The sequence below is a fragment of the Cygnus olor genome, chromosome 7 (genome assembly GCF_009769625.2).
Source record: "Cygnus olor isolate bCygOlo1 chromosome 7, bCygOlo1.pri.v2, whole genome shotgun sequence".
NCBI classification, from domain to species: Eukaryota; Metazoa; Chordata; class Aves; order Anseriformes; family Anatidae; genus Cygnus; species Cygnus olor.
The window spans coordinates 2,755,138-2,776,247 of NC_049175.1; the positions used below are offsets into that span (position 1 = coordinate 2,755,138).

The 21,110-nt window shown below is 33.4% G+C and overlaps 1 protein-coding gene across 50 annotated transcripts in view; it reads right to left on the reverse strand.

Annotated features, from left to right (window-relative positions):
- Positions 1-21,110, reverse strand: part of KCNMA1 (potassium calcium-activated channel subfamily M alpha 1) — a 481,181-nt gene that overhangs the window by 96,305 nt on the left and 363,766 nt on the right. For 25 of the 50 annotated variants that reach the window (XM_040562756.1, XM_040562749.1, XM_040562747.1 and 22 more), the window contains 3 exons: positions 12,882-12,968; positions 8,789-8,865; positions 5,250-5,258 (listed from right to left, as the gene is read on the reverse strand). In XM_040562756.1, the coding sequence (XP_040418690.1) occupies positions 5,250-5,258; positions 8,789-8,865; positions 12,882-12,968 (173 nt within the window). The remainder of the gene's footprint in view (positions 1-5,249; positions 5,259-8,788; positions 8,866-12,881; positions 12,969-21,110) is intronic. The other 25 variants (XM_040562748.1, XM_040562755.1, XM_040562790.1 and 22 more) reach the window with 1 other exon arrangement.

Here is a 21,110-nt window from a genome sequence, read left to right on the forward strand (position 1 = left end):
GCAAATATGCTTGACATTAAAATCAGTTCACAAATAAGGCATCACCAAAAGCACACAGAGCATTGGTCCACTGAGACATGCTGAACCAATCACTGGCACTATTTTTACTCTGAGGAGTACTGAGTCTGCACAATGCAACTGGATTGAAAGGTAGATCAAGAACCAAATAACTGGATGTAGAATTAGGCATTGATTCTAAAAGAAGTGCCAGGTTGGAATAGAAAATTTATGTTCTTTAGTCATGGGAAGGACAGTCTTATTGTTATGTATTTCTAGAATCCTATTTTATAACAGCATCCTATTTTATAAATGTACATGTAATTACCATTATGCAATTTTGTATGCTACCTCAATCACAAGTAAGTTTAATTCTCAAGAACTGCAAAGGCCACTTAAATTGTTTCACATGTTGCACTGAACCAGCACTTTTGGTAATGGTTTAGATTGAACTGACTCAATTATACTAAAAACAAAACAGAACACCAACAGGCAAAAACAAAACCTTAAAAGCAAATGCAAGAAAAAGGTAATGTTTCTCTAGCCTGTACCTTCAGTTTAGGATGTCTTTTTTTTCCTTTTATTTATTTATTTATTTATTTTTGTATTATAGCAATAACATTAAATTATTAATGATTTCTCTCTTTTCTTTTTCCAGTTTTTAATGCTACAGTCAACAGGGAAGAGGGATTGAAATTGCTCAAATGGGTCAAGTCCTGTTCTAAGGCCTTGATGACTTGCCATACAGTATATTTGTCAAGCAAGGGTAACATTATGATTTGTGGAAAACAGGCATTGAGGGAGATGGATGAGTGATCTCTTCAGCAGCGACTCCATTCCTCTAAAACTTTGCTCACATCACTATGTTCTATGCCATGTTCTTTCAGCATCCTAGTAGAGTTATCTTAGAGCTGTTCAGAAAGTCATCATGCAGCATCAGGCTTGTTCATTGCATGGTACATCATTCCTCATAGCCTGGCTTTTAGTTAGAAGGTTTCCACTGAAGCTTTTGATGCATACACATTCAAACTACACAGAAAATTCAAAACAGCATTTGTTTTCTCATAGTTTCCCTCTCTCTAACTTTTCCCAACATATTCTTTAAAATTGAAAAGTTGGGCAGAGAAAAAAAGTTACCAAAAATGTGGTAGTGTTTCCATTATGCCTATTTTATTATTTTCACTTCAAGGAAATGAAAGAAAAATAAAGAGCATTTGTGAGACATGCTAACGGTAGGTGAGGGAAAAATAAGGCCCATTTTGTTTTAATTACAGCTGTTTTGAAAGACTTTTTCTAATCAAATGCTGTAAGCAAAACACTGTGCAGAAAGTCTCAACTGCTATGTTATTGGTTAGTAACAGTCCCTGGTTTTCATTTACTTGTAGCCATTACTTGTCATTGTAGCCATTACTTGTCAACAGTCAATAATAGGATAGGACATATTTATTAAAATTAAAAGAAATTATTCTTAAGGACAAACACGGTTGGGAAGGAAAACTTTTTGTACCATTTTCATCAGACTTAAACCAATGAAGTTGGGAATTTAAGCACTTCTGTTCAATTGGGGAAGGAATCCATGGTGCTTCTCAAAAGTAATGCCCTTTCAGGGACTGTTTTTAACTAGTATTATCAGTTGTTCTGGAGATCATGCATCATTTTAATATTTCACATCATTAACATGCAGGAAACAGGCTTGAACCTGAAAATGTAAGTAGCAGATATGACTTGCTATAAGGCTTTTGATCAATATATAAGCAACTGCATATCAGAGCAATACATTTTGTAAAAAAAAAAAAAAAAAAAAAAAAGCATGCCGTTACTCTTCATTCCTTTTAAACAGTCATTGTTACATTCATACCAAATACAATATTTATTTTCTTTTAAATAAAACAAAACATGGGTTATTATTAGGGATGGCTAGTGACAAGATCAAAGACAAGACAGAAATGATTTCAAATGGTACAAGCCACAAACATACCATTTCCTATTAAACTTCCATAAACATTAACAAAAAATGGGAATCATCAGAGAGACAGGGGGACCTTAAAAACAGCCTATGGGTGGGTGTTAAGTTCATTTGACACCTGTAGTACCTGTATAAGAATAATCTCATTTTTATCCATAGAAATGTTATGGATGTTCAATAGAACTGTTACTTGTTAGTAAAAAATTAAGTTGGGACATAAAGGACGTTAATTCCCTATTTCCAATTGAACAATAAATGGATAAAAAGGAAGAAGAGATCCGTCTATTTAGTATGATAACAATCCCCTAGCATTTGTAAAAGTATCAGGGGAAGTAATCATGGAAACAGAAATCAGACTAATATAATAATTTACTGACAGAACAAGGCATATATGAACCAGAGACATTTTCTGATTTGGTAAGAGCAAAAGGAAAGTAAAATTGTTGAGTTATTTATAAAAACAAATAAATACTTTGAAAACTTTTTGTTGCAGTTTTTCTGAAAAGGCAATAGCCTTCCATTCTAATGAGGAAGGAATGTGCCTTAGATGTCTACACTTCTACCAATACCTTGCTTTCTCATGTCAAAAACTCAAAAAAGTCCAGTCAAAATTTCTAGATTATCTGGATCTGAAGTGTTACTTAGTGTTCACAAACAGTAATGGGAAATATTTCCAGCTGCAAAAATAAGCAAAGGAAGCTGCAGATTATTCTCTATCTAAGATGTCATGGAACAGCTCCTTTAAAAAAAAAAATAAAATAAAATAAAAGGGAGAACAAAGTATCTCTTCATCTTTGCGCTTTTTTTAAAAAATTTTTTCTCTCCTCTGTTTTGTTTTGTTTTTAACTTTACAGGCTACCCAGTCCTAGTATTCCACCCATCACTACAGCAGTTTTCCTTGTGACCTCAACGATAACAAAAAGTAGATCTACGAGGACACCTAGTGGATCTCCATGAGACAACAGCTGGTTAAGAATCTGAACTGTAGCTTGCTTGACCAGCAAATGGTTAAAAAAGGGTCCCACTACACTTAAGAATTGAAATGCATACAGTGTCATTTCAATTCATCAAGTTCTCATAACCCACACTAAGAGCAAAATAACAGCAGCGTTAAAGGAAGACCAGACTGATTTAATTGCTTTTAGGGATGTTGGTTAACATGAGACTAAAATATTGAATGGACTTTGCCCAGCAAAATTTGTTTTCTGAAAAATACAGCAATGTATCTTAATCTGTTTGTGACAATTTTTCTCTTACCACAACAGGCAAAGCTCTCTCTCCGCTATTTAAGTTTTACAGAATAACTTCAAGACCACCTACTCAGCTTGTTCACTAATCTTACAATTTTTCTAATTAAAGGCAATTGGTTAGTTGTTTGCTGTAATTCATATGGTGCTGTTCTTTGTCAAAATTGTAGAAACAGTGGACATTCTGCCCTATTTTAGTAGCTAAAAGAAATAATGCTGTATTTATAGACCAATTCATTTTAATATTCAATTATCTTCATGAACTTTGCTTCATTGCCTTAAAGACTCTCAGCCAATGTACTCTCAAAGCTAGCTGCATTTCTAGGCAAACCAAAGGTATTGGGGATTTGGGAGAAAAAAAAAATAAGCCAAACATGTGTGAACATTTTTTTTTTTTTAAATACTCTTCTAGCATGAAGAACTTTTTTGATTGATTATTTATTATTATTTAAACTAGTTTATCTGAGTTTATCTGGTCCAGAAAGGCTTTAATATAGAAATAAATTTAAAATAAATACATTGCAATAAATAAATCCAAATTACTTCCATTGTTTTGCCTCTAGGTCAATTGGATGCATTATTTCATCCATAGCAATTTGTTTCTTTTTGGTTTATTGATTCTTATTATGCTGTCCTGACAATCTGCTTTTCTGAGTTCCCTGTTTTTCTGCTGTGTCATTCTCTTGGCTAGCAATAGATACTTGGAGAAATTTCTGTTCTATGTATGAATAATTTCTATTACAATGGGATCTCAATCCTTTACTGTAGAAATGGCACCACAATTCACAATTAAAAAAAAAAGATTAATGATTATCATAATGAAGCCCATCATAATTACAAGATGGCCAACGCTGTATTGTGCAACTCCAGGAGTGTCAACTTTTCCTGTATTCTTTTCAAGACCCTACAGTGTGTACAGCTGAGAGGGGAAAAATATCACAACCCGGATTAAAATCTGAAGTGTTATCAGAAAACAAATTCATAATATATGGTGAAATGGTGAAAAAGTCTCATAGCCTCACTTATTTATAATAGCTGTCATTGTATAGTATCACTAGCACCCTCAACCTGGTACAGTAATGCTTCATTGCAGCTATGAAATATTTGATCCCTCTTGCTGTTTGAAAGATCAAGCCAACACTGCCTCTAACCAATATATTTTTTGCAGTGTTTGTATTCCTAGGGAACTAATTCTTTCCATGTTTTATGTATTTAAATCATTATGACTGTGCACACTAAAAGTGACTGACAAGAGCCTCCATAGATTCTGTATATTTTGAAGTGGTATGACTTAGTTTGACATGAAGTGGTCTATAAATTTCATATTCTATATAATAATAATAATAATATAAAACTTTACAGTTTAGGTCCTGAAAAAACAGCGTGGCTCTCTACTCATGTAATTATCTTCACAACAAGCAAAACTGTTATAGTTGGGGAAAATAATCACTGTACCTTGTTTGCTGTTGAGGATAGTTGTGGGTTTATATATTGAAGTTAAACATATTAATTCACTGTCTGGCTTTCCTCCTACCTCCCTTATTTTTGTCAGTGGGGAGAAGGGAGTTAGATAAGAACAGTATAAGACTGTTGTGTTGTCCCTTGTGTCAACTATGCAATTGAAAAGACAAAGTACAAAAAAAAAAATCTAACGTATCTGACAATTAATTCAGCTTAACTGGGCAAACAGTGCTATAGTGCTATTACCCCAGCCTAACCAATAGCCCTGAAAATTCGTGAGAGATCTCTAGAATCATTTCAAGGAAGTGCCACTGCCAAGATCTCACTTTCAAATAGGGATAAAAGATAAGGTTGTGAAAAAAGGGACAAAAAAGTGGAAAAGGGGAAAACTGCTGTATTTTCTTCAACGTCACCCTAATCTCCGTGGGTGTAAACGATGAGAAACTTGTGGGTATGACGTCACTGCTACATGCAACATAAATAAAGAAAAGAACCGAAATACTGAACAAAAATACTCTCTGCTAGAGAAAGACAGGTTGGACCGCACTCTGGGCTACAGGGAACCCATTTTTACTCACAATAGATCACTATCAGTGTGCAGTTAAAATATAGTAGGGGCCGTGTTCCAAGGCAGCAAGAGGAAAAATAAATCAAAAGTTTGTCAATTGTCATAGATTACAAGAAATTCCTTCAAACACATCAATGTACACATGATATGTCCCCTCTGGGGTTCAACCCCCATGGTTCACAGCAAGCACTGTCACTGGAAAAAATATATGCAGAATTAGACCACAGCTGTTGCACAGAATGAAACAAACAGGAGGAGTAGGTCATCCACTTCAGAGTTTTCATCCCAACGTGGCTTCATTTTATCTAAATATATACATGTATTTGGCCCCTTGTGAAAAAACTACAGTTAAATGGAATTGGAAAGAGATTGAAAGCATTCCGAAAATATATTAACAATCTGTGAATAAAATTTCCACACAAGCATTGCTCTGGACAATGTGACATCAGCATTCATATGTTATTCAGGGATAGGGATGGTAAGGAGAAGGAGGGATGGCAGAAACTGCAAAAGGAAAGCAAGGTTACTTTAATTATCCCTGGCCTTGTGGAAACGTACTGATCTGCCCTGAATTATTAATATTAGGCCTAACAGGTTTGGACAACTGGCTATGTAGGTCAGACTCACGTTTAGACCCCAACAATACCACAAGCTAACATTCAGACAGCATCTGAATTGATGTGCAACCTCAGATGCATTATTAAAGAATGTGATTTTTGAGTGTCACAGGAAGCTGCATTAATTAAAGCCACAATAATTCGGATTTCCATGTAAAGAAATATTCTTTCACATATAATTCACCTGAATGTGCCAATATTTTTACACAAAACCTTTCACCTTACACATTTTCCACATTCAGCTGTCTCTAATTGCTATGTTGTTCACTAATTTATATATATTTATCATATAGGACTATATATATGCATGTGTGATTGTTCACAATGTCTTTTGAAAATCACATTGACAGATTAGCTGTTGACAGAGCAGTTGACAGTTTCTTAATTCAGTAGGGAAAGAGTTTTCATAATTTATGCTTTGTTTTGGTTAGACTGCACTTTTAAGAGCAACAATTTGTGTAGCTTACAGATGGATAACATAGTTAAGATTTTCAAAAGTGATTAGTGATTTGAAAGCTAAAACTAAGGCATCTTACTTGAATAATAGACTGCACTAAAGACTTACCTTAAAAAAAAATATCCAATCCCGTGAAAGGGATCTCAAGATCACCAAAAATCACTAATTACTGTTGATTTTTTTTTTCTGATTGACAGTACTTTGAAAGCAAAACAATGATATTATTCCTAATAGTTGTGAACATGCTGCTAAGTGGAAGCTGTTCTCAGCTGTACTGAAAGTTGCCATATATCATGGTGCCTTCAACTGTATGCCTGGGGGGGTAGGGGGAGGCGAGGAGGCAGATGGGGATAAAGGGGAAATGACAACAAAAAGAAAATTTAAGATTTTGCTGTCTTTTTTTTTTTTTTTTCTCCTTTCTCACCTGGCTGAGAGGACTCCCTCCTTCATGCTCAGTGCTCACTGCAGCAGCTCTGACAGCCTCCTTCCTCACTCAGCCTAACCCCATCACCCCATCATTTTGCTTCTCCATCTGGGCAACATCCCTTCACTTATTGGACTGATACACTGATACATATCCTTCCTTTTGGGACATTTCCTAATGTCACACATAGAAGTTGTCACTCTCACCTCTCCTTGGCCTGCTGTTGGCAATACGGCCATAGTGTTGGCTGGGGGACAGGATACTCTGCTTCTTTCCTGTTTCCTAGCACTGAGGTTACATGAATGTTCACGCTCTTGTACTTTGTACTGTGTTTTCCAGCTTCTTCCAATATATAGATCTCCCATTAAAATGACAATCTTCGGATTTTTTTTATTATTATTATTATTATTTGATTTAGCATGTGTGAAAACCATACACCATGTGAAGGAGTAGAGAAGAATATACTTTTTTTTTGTTTGTTTTTTGTGTGTGTGGTCAGCATTGGACAAAATTTAACAGGTAACATATTTCTCCTTCTTAAGTGTTGGGTAATTTGGAAAAAAAGATTGGCTTTGTGAGTTACAGGCACCCTAAGGCATCTGTAACTTGCTTTACCAGAACTTGCTCAGCACTCACATTGGCTTTGGCAGCAGTTCAAAGGTCACATTCTCACATGGATAAACTGTTCTTGAACAATACGTTAGGCAATTTTTATTTTTTTTTTCAAATATGTTAGGCAATGCATACATTCCTTTCACATCAGCCATGCTTTCCATGTGCTTTACTCTCCTTGTGGCTACTGAGAGAAAAATCCCATTTTCTGTCAGTGCCTCAGCTGTTTTCTCTCAATTATATTACTTTGTTCCACACTCCTATTTTCCGGGAGAAGAGTTTATTTAAAAACTCTAGTGACATGTTTTTTTCTTTTAAAAATCCATCTTTTAGAATTCATCAGTTTCAAATGCCCCTTAAAGGTAGATAAAGTCCAGTTTAGTTTGTAGTGTGTGTTTTTTTTTTTTCCTCCAAGAGAGTGCAATGACAATGAGGTGACTGGATCAATAAATAAGACAGTTTTTGTTTGTTTGTTTGTTTGTTTGTTTTCCTCCTCTTAAAAGTACAGGTAGAATAGTTGGGATCAAACTCTTCTGAGATATTTCGTTTTACCTAATCAGTGCTTTTGTACTATATGATCTTCTTCATTACAGAAAATCATGGAATGCACATAAATATTCACACATTAGTTGAGAAAAGGCTCCCTAAATCCTTTAGATTTCGATAGTACAAATACGCATGGGTCATATACAACTGTGTCCCAAATGAGGTTGTGACAGTTTCTGCAAAACATCTTATATAAGCTTCTGAAGTATATATAGATAAAATACTAATGTCTACATATTTATAAATATACAGATGCAAAGTCTGATTTAAATTTCCAAGCTCAATTATTTCTTCACACACAATTTTCCAAAGAATTTAAACAGCAGACTTCAGAACCTTACTAAAACAAATGTTAGCATTAGAGCTACGGAATCTATTGAGAGCAGATATTTAAGGCACCAATATTTTATTTCTTTCAGACAATCCCTTACTTCAACAGAAATGATAATTTATTTCAATAATAGTTTATTTCAATAGTTACAATATGCAATATTAATCCCTAGATTCATCTTTTGCAGAATTGTGTTCAGCAAGGAAAACAAAAGCTCTTTACAGAAAACTATTGAAATTACTGGATTACTGCATGGTATGAATGAGAGCCTCACTGTTAACTCATTCTTAATTTAGAAACCTCCAAATTAGATCTATCTTGGTTTAATTTAACTTTTCTGTTTTGGATGCTAATGGACGTTTTTATATGGAAACAGGTGTGACTGGTGTGAAATTTAATAAAAATATTTCCAAAATGCAAATGCACTTATTATTTTGTTGTGAAATAATTTTTTATCTTTTTTGTACCACTGTGTAAAACATGTAAATGCATGTACAGATATTCTTCAAGGCTGAACTGTTCATGGAAAGAAGAGGAAGGGAGTGATAGAAATATTACTTACGCCGTTTGCAGCCACATTTTTTTATCCTTTTGGGATCTGTGATGTCATCATGACAGGCCTTGCAGTAAAAAAATGCCCTAGAGAGACAGAATAGAAAAACTGACACATTTCTTAATCCATACAAATGAAATCAGTCCCACATTTCCTCTTGTTGCAGTGCCAAATTAATGAAACATGCCAGCACTAATTTCCTTTAATCTCTGAAGTTTTAGACATTTAAAGTAGGAAATATTTGCTGCAAGACCATTACATTCAAACATAAGGCTCCAAATTAGTGTTTCTTTTAATATACTTTTATTTTAAAGTAATTGGGAGAAGGGATGATAATTATGACACAGTACATCAGTGCAGTTGTCTTTCATCTTAGAAAAGAGCATCGATATATATCAGTAAACATATATATATAGAAAAATATTTAGTGTATTCTCTGTTCTTATCAGATACACCTCTTTTTTTTTTTTTTTTTTTGTCAAGACCATCCAGTATCCTGGGCCAATTTTTCAGCCCAGTCACCAATAGGACACAGTTTTAGATAAAATGAGAGATTGTAATGTGATCAATGTGACAATAGCAACAGCACACCATTTACAAGAAACACAAAAAATAAATTAAAAGAAAGAAAATCCACCCAAAATTAGTTAATTTCTAAAGGAATAATAAATGAAAAAACTGGCATAGTCTTGATTAAGACTATATTTTTTTCTTTGATATTGGGGCAGAATCATACCAGTTTTGACAAGTCAAGCAAGCCAAACAGAAAAGTCAAAATTAAAAAAATAAAATAAAAAAATAAAAATGCAATTAATAAGGTGAACAGTCTAGGTCTCCACGTAACCTTTTTGCTTATTAACTTCTACTCCTGTATCAAAAGGCTCACCACCAGCTGAAGCACAAAGAAAACTAAGGTGGAGATAAAGGGTAAATATTTGATTTCATAGAAGATTAAAACAAAATTTCAGTTCAATAAATATGTATCAGACTGCCCACAGGAGAGTTTAAGCATGTCTGTCAAATCAACAAGTTGTGTAAGACAGCTGTGACACATTCAGCAAGGATCACGCAGCTGGCCTGTAGGTGGACCGTTACAGCTTACCAGGATTCTTGATGGAACAACACATTAAACATACTTTTTAACCTGCTGAAATTTCCCTGTGCTTATCTTTATTCAGGATAGGTTAGCTACATACCTATCTTTCCCAACCCTCTCTCATTGCATATTTCTTAATACAAATTTGCTGTAAGAACCAAAAGTATCACTTTGCAGACACCTATGGACTTTGCAGATTGTACTGCTCATTGACTTAGGATGGTTGGATTGCTACAACGCTAGACAGGTCATTGAAACAGAACAATCTACGGTCAAAAGTATAAAAAGAAAAATAAACAATAAATACACAGTCTCTGCATAAACACAACCTTGGTAAGTGCAAGTAGGATTATTGCTAGAGTTATTGTTAATTCTTTTCCAGATTAAATAGACACTATATTAATGGAAATGTTCAGAAGTATGAACTAGTTACCTAATTCACATAGTCACAAATTTATCTAAGATATTTCACATCTCTGAATTATGGAAGATGTAGTTCAGGAGAAAGATGGCAGGTCCAGTATATGAGATATTGACCAAAAAATACAAATTTAAATTTTCAACAAGACTTCATTAAATGCTATTAATATTTCTAACATCAAGATACCATGCAAACTACTGATAGAAGACATAAGTCTTAAATGTAGCAGACTTAATTTCTCTGAGACTTCCAGAAAATTTACTCTTCCTAGCTGTGAAATTGTCTTAGTCTTCCCAAGACTCAAAATGTAAAATGAAAGAACCTTTTCTGAGCATGTGCATACTATGCCGCAGTAAGATTCTGGCCTTCAAAATATTCACCTTCCACCAAATAGACAACTACCACCTCTAAGCAAATGAGAATTAAATATTTTTCACACCATGAGTGTGTGAGCAAAGACATAAGGAAAGAGAAGAAAACTGTGTCCAAATTCTATGCTGTTCTTATCTTCCACTTCAGATGTAGTTCCCAGTACCAAACAAGAATCAACTGTCACAGATATTCCCTCATACAATCTCCTGACCTGGATTGGACCGAGGTAATTTCTACAGCACGTTTCTGAAGTCCACTAAAGGACAAATGTCCTAAGGAGTTCCTCCAATTCAATGTGCAAAGAGCTGTGCAATGTGCAAATGTGCCTGAAGTAACTGCTGTAATAAAATCATTCCTCTATATAATTAGGTTGAATTAAGTGTAGATCTGATGTTAGTACTAAAATGCAAGTAGATAAAGAAGGACAAATATATAGCTCAAGTACTTCGTATGATATTTAAACACCCAAGATTTTACACAAACATGTTTGCCTAGATATAATTGTTTCTAATAAGAAACTATTGTTCTAAAAATGCAAAAATAATTCTAGCAAGATGAATAATTGCATATTTCATCGTAGAATATATGACTGATAATTATTTTAAAAATAGCCTAAAGGACCTGCAATTTCTCCATTAGTATATAACCCATAATAATTTGAATTTCAGGTATATAACTTGTTTATTTTCATCTTATTGACCTTAAGAAAAAATAAATCTTTTTTTTTTCTTCCTGAAGAAAAAAAAAAAATTCTAGAACATTTTTCTGACTCTGATTCACAGCTCCAAAGGTTGAAATCAACAATTTTCATAATTGTTTTTTTTAGTTGAAGCACATCTGATAATGATTTGCTTTGCATAGAACAGCTAAGGAATGTGGGAAAGGAGGCGGCATGTTTCTAAACAAAGCCTTCTGCAAAAAGCCATGCAAAACTGGGAATTCCTATTCAGCTTGCTATTAGATAAAAAATGCCTGATGAATGATGTGCAAATTTTCTCTGAACATATTAGTAACAGTCAACTGGCCATAAAAATGATATGTCAGGTAATTTACTTGAAATAAGTCTGAAATAATTTCATAATAATAATTTCTATAAATGATTCAAACAAACACAAACACCTAGTATCTCAATATAGGAGTGTGTAGACTGATATTTAAACGTAGAAAAGCAAAAGAGAAGAAATGAACGCTGAAAGGCAGCGTACCTGAGGCTGTACTGGGTGCAAAGATGGTGCTTGAAAAGTGAGAGGACAGAGGCATTGCTGTGCTCTTTTGTATGTTTCATCTAGACAAACACCATCTTAACTCTTCCAACAAAAATATAATTCAAGTTCTTAGTGATTTCACTATTTTGATGTTTTGACTTTCTTTAAATATTTATAACAAACATGCATTACTTAAATATTAATTTCATGTTAATTATACAAAGTTTAGGATTAAGTAAACATTATCATTTCATATTTTATCTTTTTTTAATCCTATGGATAGACATTAAATAATTATTTATTTTAAAAACTATTTTCTCACATTGCTATTTTATTCCTTCAAAGCATCTTATAATCATAACAGACCAGAGTTCATATGTTTTATCCTAAACACAATACCATAAAACTCTTTTTCATCTAACACAAATCTAAAACATCCAAATACACTGAACCAGTGAAATTCTCCACAATGGTTGAATACGTTATACTTTTCTAGTTTGATTTATGATTATGTGAACATAGAATATGTAGTTCCATCCAAGAAAAATGACAAGAACGTAAATATTATTATGCTAATGCAGTTACTGAATAAATACAACAGCTTGCTCACATCAAATATTTGATAGTCTCTATATAAATAAGAACTACTCTAAACGTAAAACTTGGACAAAACTTTCAACCCAGTTCTCTCTGAGAGTAGCTCCACTGAGACAAATTAATGTATAGAGAAACCAGATCAAAATATTTTACACCTTCCAGTAGAACTCTGAAAAAAAAAAATCTTATATTTTTTTCACATTTGTTGTAAAATTATTTCACTTCTTGATACTTAGCACTACAGTAAAAAAAATGGCATGCACACATCTCAAGACAAAGTTGTTTCATTAGTGTGTCAGTTCAATTTTCCCTGAGAATCTTTCAACATGTTACAATTAAAATTAGTTGAGGTGTTTATAAGAAAAAAAAATACTATATCTTTGAATTTAAAGACAAAAATGTGTGAATTACCTTTTTACTTCTTTGGCATCACTTGCAATGAAGAATCCTAAGGTACCTTCTTGAATCTTGACATGGTTTCCAGGATTGATTAATATGCTGCTCAATGAAACAAAAACAAAAACAACAACAACAACAAAAATAAATTTAAATTACTTTTAACTGAATATTCAAAAATATCTTTATTTTATTCTATTATAGGGGCCTGCTAGTTAGGAAAGGCTGCAAGGAAATTTTAAGCCATTCTTCCTTGAAATTTCCAATCAAATAACATTTTCCACGTGCCATTGCTTTAACAAAAACATAAATTTGAGACATTCACATGCTTTTCCCCAAAATCACATCATTCAAGTGTTTACATCTCCATTCATATGTTTTTGCATGAAATGCATACTGTACAAAATAACAAAGCCTCTCAGAAATAGGATGTGTGAAGCTGAGCTTTTCAGCTCTCTTGCTCTGTCATATAAAGTGGTGAAAAATTCAAAATATCGTGAAAAGAACCAGCAACCACCACTCGATAACAACACAAAAAGTAATTTATGAAGCTAAACCCTTTTATGCAAATTTTTGCCAATTTCTAGTGAAATAGAATGTTAATGGGACCCCTATCTGGACACACAATGTTATTGCTTAAAATAATAAATACACATACACTCAAGGGGAATGGTACAAGACAATCAGTCACAATAGCTGAAAAAACATAAAATTAATTAAAAAAAAATTAAAACACCGCTATGCAGCCAAGGAAGAACAAAAATAACCCAACCACACTGACAGAATAGCCTTAGCTAAATATGATGAAGGAAATTATAAACTGCTATAAAGAACTGAGGTACCCTATATTTCTTTATGAATTATTCTATTTTCATAAAGATTTAACACTAGATATTACTTAAGGAAATTTGCAAAATACCAAGCTAAATATGCATATGGAGATAGAGATAGACATAAATATATTCTTCTATTACTACTGTGTAATATGACTAATTTTTTTAACTCTATAAAATTAAATAAACTTTTCAAAAGTTCCCACTTTTTTTTTAAAAAAAAAAAAAAAACTCAGTCTTTGTAAGTCACAGTGTAGTAATGGCACACATGCAATCCAAAGTGCATAAAGACTACTAGCAATTCATATGCCGGTATAAAGATACATATAGAAAAGTAGATAAAGCACATATCTGGATAGACATACATTACTTAAATTAAAAGGTCACAAATCTTTGATGTTATTGGTAGGAGGAAAAATGGATCTCAGAAGATCTCATATTCAAAATAGTATTTATTTTCTATATATTAGTAATAAATATTTGTGACAAATAGTATACCTAAAAGCTTTATATAGTCACATGCTTGTGTGTGATTACACATGCACAAAAGGCTGTATAAAAAGAATATTCAGGCTGCAAAATAAAACACTTAAGAATTAAAAGGGTGGTCATACAGCCATAATTTAGCCCCCATTATGCAGTCATTATGATAAAATCTTTAATTTAATATTCACAAGCTACATTTTTCTTACAACCTGAGACTACATTCAGAAGCATCTTACTGCCATTACTCTAGACGTGGATTCGTGTACTTACGTACTGCAGTGTTCATCAGAGCAGTGTACAAAAGATTCAAAGATATGTAATTTATTTTACAACAAAAATGAAAATATAATGCTATTCCATTTTACAGATGAGTCACTGATGACTCAATCGAGTCACTATGAGATAAACTAGCTATTAATTTGGGATGCCTACAGCCTATTTTTTTGTTAGTGTTTAGCATCCCAAAATTAATCCAAAAACCTAGCCTCTGGTTCCCAAAATAACAAACACTTGATCAGAGATCACCTGTAAAAGCTTTGATTTAATTTGTTAGCTCACTCTCACACAGATTTTGTATGGCAGAGGCAGAAACAGAAATTAGTTTTCAAAGTAAGTGTTTACCCAGATATCTTTCATTTTCCTTCATTCACAGTTTCAAACTTTGCAACAGTTTGAAAGGAAAGGAAAACTAGAGAAAATGGAATGTATCACCACAGATTACAGGTTCACCTCCACAGCACATTTCAGCAGTATTGCAAAAAAAAAAGAAACATGAAGGCTTAAATATATTCTATAGTATAATGCACACAGATAAATGGCAATGAATTAAAGGTTGCATAGCTAAAGTTCACATCTGGTATTTCATTTCTCAGTGTTTTGGGCTTACTGGTTGGGCTTGCAAACCAAAACATTTATTTAATGCAGTTTTAAAATGTAATAAAGCTGACAGAAAACAGAACAATCAATCAAACAAAAAATTAAAATAAAAAATGATTTCTTCATAGGAAATCAGTCACTCAAGTCACAAACAGGTTTGGAAAATTTACATTCCTTGCACAAACTTTTGTCACTTGAGTAAATGGAATGCTTATTGGCTGTTCCAGAGACAGCTTAGCAGGCCATCATTAAGGCAGATAAGACGCATACAGTCTAATACACTAATACATTCACAGAAAAAAATAGAAATAAAAATGGGAATGGCCAATCTTAAGTCTGTGAGCCTAGGTAAAACACTTCTCAAGAACCATCAGGGAGTCATTCTGCCAGTAACTCTCCAGTGTTTCTGCCAAAACATTCTATCACGTCCTTTTAAAGTACGTGCTTCCATCTTCAGGCCTTCCTCCTCCCTGCCTCCTTATCCTTAATCTGCTGTTTTGCTGATAATTTAGCAATTTTAATAATCTTCTACAGATGCTAGTCTCATTTGCTTCTTTTAAGCTGCTCCTTCTAAAATATGCAAAAAAAAATAAATTATATGTATATATATAATACAGTTAGGTTTGTCTATTTTTCTTGGGTACCAATGAGTACTGCTCTGTCAGAACACTTCTTTTTTTTTTTGGACCCTATTTCATTCTTTGACATTAATCATGGCAGTATTACAGCCTTTCAGTGAAAACAGATGAACACATTTCTTTACATAGACACAACTTTTTTTCTTTTTTTTTTTTTTTTCTCACAGAACTTAAAACTTGACAACATAATAAGCAGCTCTTTTAAGAAGCAGTGAATGTAATCTCAAATCAGAAGGAACTGGCTTCATTTAAGTTGCAAACAAATTGAGAGCATGATTTTGTATCTCAATGTTTTCTGAGACACATGAAATCAGTGTATAGACTTTATTTTTGTCATACTTCATTCACATATACTTATTTTCACAAATACAGTGTATTTATAGCTACAAAATATAGATGTGATCACAGTTAATGTAGTATGACCCCAGCAGCAAAATCATCTGTTGGGAATAAAATATAATTTGCTCCATCACTGCTATTGACAATGAGTTACAGGAAAGGCTCATAAAGCTTTTGTTTTATAGGGACACACTGATATTTAACCAGAGCAAATTCATGAACAATTTCTACTGAGTCTATATGGATTTATTAAATATGCTACTTATTAAAACAGCAATCTCTCTTATGAGACCCGGAGTGTCATTAGCTAAAGCTATGCTTTGATAAGCACTCACTTTAATATGTACAGCAAGGGAAACATTTTGAATTAAAAGACTTAAGTAAAAGGAAAAAAAAGGACTAAAAAAAAAAAAATAACAGGCTTAAGAGCATACCAAAAAGAATGCATCCATCAGTTACTTAGAGATGCATGTATTTGTTGAAGCAGTTCATGAGAATGTGCATATATATATCCTCCCAGATGAGAAACACATGACAAAGGAAATTTGTGTTTCAAGAGGGAAAGCTTCAGCTAACGTCTCCTATTTATATATTGCCAAGGCTGGATGGCTTTGCAGGTATAGGAAAACACAGGAAAAGGAGAAAATGACAGAAATCCATTATGTTTAACGGGAAGATATATGGATAACCCATATTCATTCTGTGCCATGTATGGGAAAATGTTATTTAAAATGACATCCCCGATTTTTCCAAATATGTATGTTTTCATCATAAAACAATTTGATTTTCATGTCTGTGAAAAAAGCACATGAAATCAAGCAAGGAATAGCTAGTAGTTAAAATCTAAGATCTTAATTACATTTTACACCTTTATAACATTTCTAGTTTAGGTTACCTCAGACACTAATCAAGTAATAGCAATCTCAAAAAACTTTCACTCATAATTTCCTTAACAATTCTAGTTCCAGAAATACATTCCTCAAAACAAACCTTTTCATGACAGGTTTGACGTGACATTGCTATATATATATACATATATAACCTTTTGAATTGCTTGCTCCTTCATACATGAAAATTTAGAACACAAGGCAATTACAGCCATGGAAGTTGAACATATGTAAATCAAATATGATTTAATGCGATTAACAGTAATTTCCTTTGCTTTATCAGCATGAACTTAGGAAAAGTCATTTCCATTAGCTTATGATAAGACTAAAATTTGTTTGTAAGCCCCTTGTGGAATGTAAAATTACATTTAGAAAACTCTGCTTTACACTTAGCTGTTATATAGCAAAGGTTAGTCCATTTGCTAAAGAAGATTCACCTGGTAACTATATGCAAGACTGTGCATCTAAGAGTAATGCTAATGTCATACATCAAAAATATGGAAATCATCTAGTTGTACTCTCAGGAATCATGAATGATAGAAGCTATACAGTTGAAACTGGGTTCCCAGATGGACTGAAAGCATGTGAATCACAAATAGGAATTAGTGCATATTTAAGAAGTACAATTAAAAAAAAAAAAAAAAGGAAAAAAATATAGTTAGAAAAACAGTAAAAGAATGCTTGGGGACGTCTTTTACTTAGACAGTTCAATGGAAACTTAAGATAAGACATGATGACTTTTCCAAATGTCAGTGGAGAAGAGGTATCTAACAGTAACTGTGTTAATTTTGATTGATTTACTCACTGGATTATATACTATGATAATACTAGTTGCAGCTCTTTTATGCTTTGCTTAACTTCAATTACTGAAGAATATCTGAAGGAGAACCTGATGGAGGTTTGAACTGTACGACAGTTTGTGAACTGACACTTTGGCACAAAATTAATTCCTTTCAACTAATTATATTTTACTAATTTCTGCTGCTGGGTGATATTTGTCTCTTACTTTCAGATGTCATACAAGTTGGAAGAGAATTATGTTCCTTGTGTTGAAACACCCTTAGAAAGTTTGATGGCTGATCTAATTCCATTTTATTAGGATTTATAAAATGTTATTTTTAATAATTTTTCAGTATACTAAGTTTTTAGTAGTATATGAAAAATATGTCCTGTTGCTTTCTATAATATTTAGCACTCTATTATATGAGAAGCATATGGGAAAAAAAATAACCAATCAGCTTTAGAGTCTGAATCATAGTTACACTATCTGCATTTATTGGCAGGCAACTTGTGAAATGGCATGGCTCTACAATTTTCAACTTGAAACTGAGCAGGCTTCCATTACTGCGCAAGTTGAAAATGAACATAACTTTGAACTCTTAATCTAGGCATAGCATTTCTATGGTAGAAGATTCTTAGATTTGTATAACTGTCAGTCTTTTCTGAGAAAAAAAAAAAAAAGAGGCATAATTTTAGCATGGAGGAGCTGTAGTAAAGGTCTTAAAACTAAGCTGAAAAAGGCATGCAGAGATGCCCAGCAAGTGCAGTACAGAAAACAATCAGGCAAGGGCAACAACATTTTAGAAGCACTATATGCAGGCTACGACATGGAAGATATAGATGAGGTCAGTCAGCAGATATATAGACTAGAAGAGTTCTCTTAAGATTTTCCCTTGTCATCAGCCTCTGTTTTGTACTATTCTCATTTGTTCTTAATTTCAGTGTTGAATTTTAGACAGCACTAAGAATAAGATTTATCTCATCTATCTTAGAATGGAAGCTGCTTTCAAGAACTGCCCATCTTCCCCTATAAGCATGGAAGGCTGCATAACTAAAAGGAGACTGTTCTATACTGAAAAATAAGATGAGATTAATCTCAGCATCAGCGACCAATTGAACAGTTTCCTTCATCAAGGAAACTTGTTTGATTCAGTTGCATGCCCTTTTTTTTCCCCCAAGATTTAAAACTACCCTTATAACTGTCATCCTTGTCTAAAAAAAAAAAAAAGAGAGAGAGAGAGAAATCTGTTGAATTAAATGTAAATGAAATAAAAATGGCAAAGTTTGGACTAAACAAATGACAAAAGCTGTAACAATTCTGTTTTAAACCTTTTGGTAGATGTACAGTACCATTCCCCATGTGACTGAAATAGTAACATCATATATTAATCAGGAAGGTATAGTATTATGTGCTATTAATACATTAACTAAACCAAGACTATTTGGTATTACTACCTAAAGCTGCCACATTGTTAAACACATCTAGTATTTTTGACTGTTTCATGCCATGCCCAGATGAAATGCACCATTATTAACATAATGGCTTCTTAAAATATGCCATGTCATTCACACAACTACAGACTTAAAATTACAAAATCAGTTTGAGGCAACATGTATTTTCAGGGTATGTTTCTAAGTGGACTGTGAGGGGGGTACACAAATCCCAAAATGGGAGTTGCGTGCATACCAGCTTCACACTGATTGTAACTTGTGAGTATTGTTTTTTTCTTCTGGGCTCTGTCATTGACATTAATTCAGACCCATATTGCTCTACACAGAAAAATCCAGTAAGACACTAAAAAGAATACAAGGCAAAAGACACAGGGCACATTACATGCTACAGTATATTAAGGCTTAATTACTACAAGCATATGAAAAGGTTGCTCCCAGGAGTTAAGTCCTCTACAATAGCAAAAAAATAAGTTATGGACTACAGGATGTGAGGCATTTTATTGGGGCATAATCCAAACTAGTTCAATGGCGTTGGTGAATTCAATATACTTTAAAGCAACTAAATTGTTCTTTCTGGTTCCAGAAGTGATTATCAATACAATGAAGCAGCACAATATATTTTATTCTGGGAGCAAGCAACTTTACTTAGTACAACACTTTTTCATATTGACCATCATGCCAGCGTTCACATGCCTTAACCACAAGATAATATATACTTAAAAGCAAGAAGCGAAGTAGAGGTGCAACAACTGCAGATCCTTGGAGATGCTAAGTGTTGCAGTAACTTCTCTGCAGTTGGATCATATCAATAATGCCAAACTGACAGGAAGCCACCTCTCTTTTCACACATCTACTCAGAAACCACAGGAGAGTAAGACTAAAAAATAAATTTAACATAAAGCACACGCAACAGAACAGACATGGAAAGTAAAGTCTGGGGAGAATGATGAGGAGGGACATCAAAATGTCTGGACAATGAGAATGGGTCTCCAAAAAGCACCATCAACAGTCAGACTGCTATGAGCAATAAGAAGAAAAAAAGGCTGAAAGGGAAGAAAGATGAGGAGAGGGAGGAGAGGAGATGGGACAATATGGAAGAGCATGCCTTCTTGATTTCATACAAATCAGTAGCAGCAGACAGCATGTAGGGAGCATAGAGAAGGGCTCTCAGCATGGTGTAGTAAAAGAAAATGCAAAACATGCAATTCCAAAGGAAAAAAATGAACTTAGAAACAAATAAATTCAGTAACATCTTCATAAATGAGCTTAATAAATGTCATTAAAATGAATGTGACATATAGTACAAACTACCCATGACACTTTCACTGGAACAGTACAATAACTTTAATGAGTACTGTATTATGAATAACTGGGCTCAAAACGGGGTCAGCAATGCAAAGAATCAGGTATTTGGTTGTTGTTAATGGAAGGTGAGACTACAAGAGCAAATGAACTTAACTACTGTACTGTCAGACGTATTTTAAAGGAAGACTGGGGAAAGAAGAACATCAATGAAGGTGTGAATATGGAGACAATATGGCAGCACAAGGGCTGGTAAAGACAAAAATTACACTGTCACAATACAGTACAAATAATAATAAAAAAAAAAAAGACGAGGGGAGATGTTAACAGTAACATCTGTTTTTCAAATATAACAGTCTGATACACCAATGACTGCATAAAGGGGAAAAAAAATTCCTAAAACATATACTTTTTTTATTTTGTATTTCCTGCAAAGAAGTTAGTGCATGAGTCACAAGAACCAACGGAGACACAAAATGCTATCCTGTCTCCTTTTTGAGATTGGGGGCTCATATATAAATACACACACATATAGATATATATATATACACACATAGATGAATATATATATATGTATATATATGTGTGCATATACAGAGAAAGATAGACAAAGATGTTATCTTCCTGTGTTCTTGACAAGGAATTAGTCCT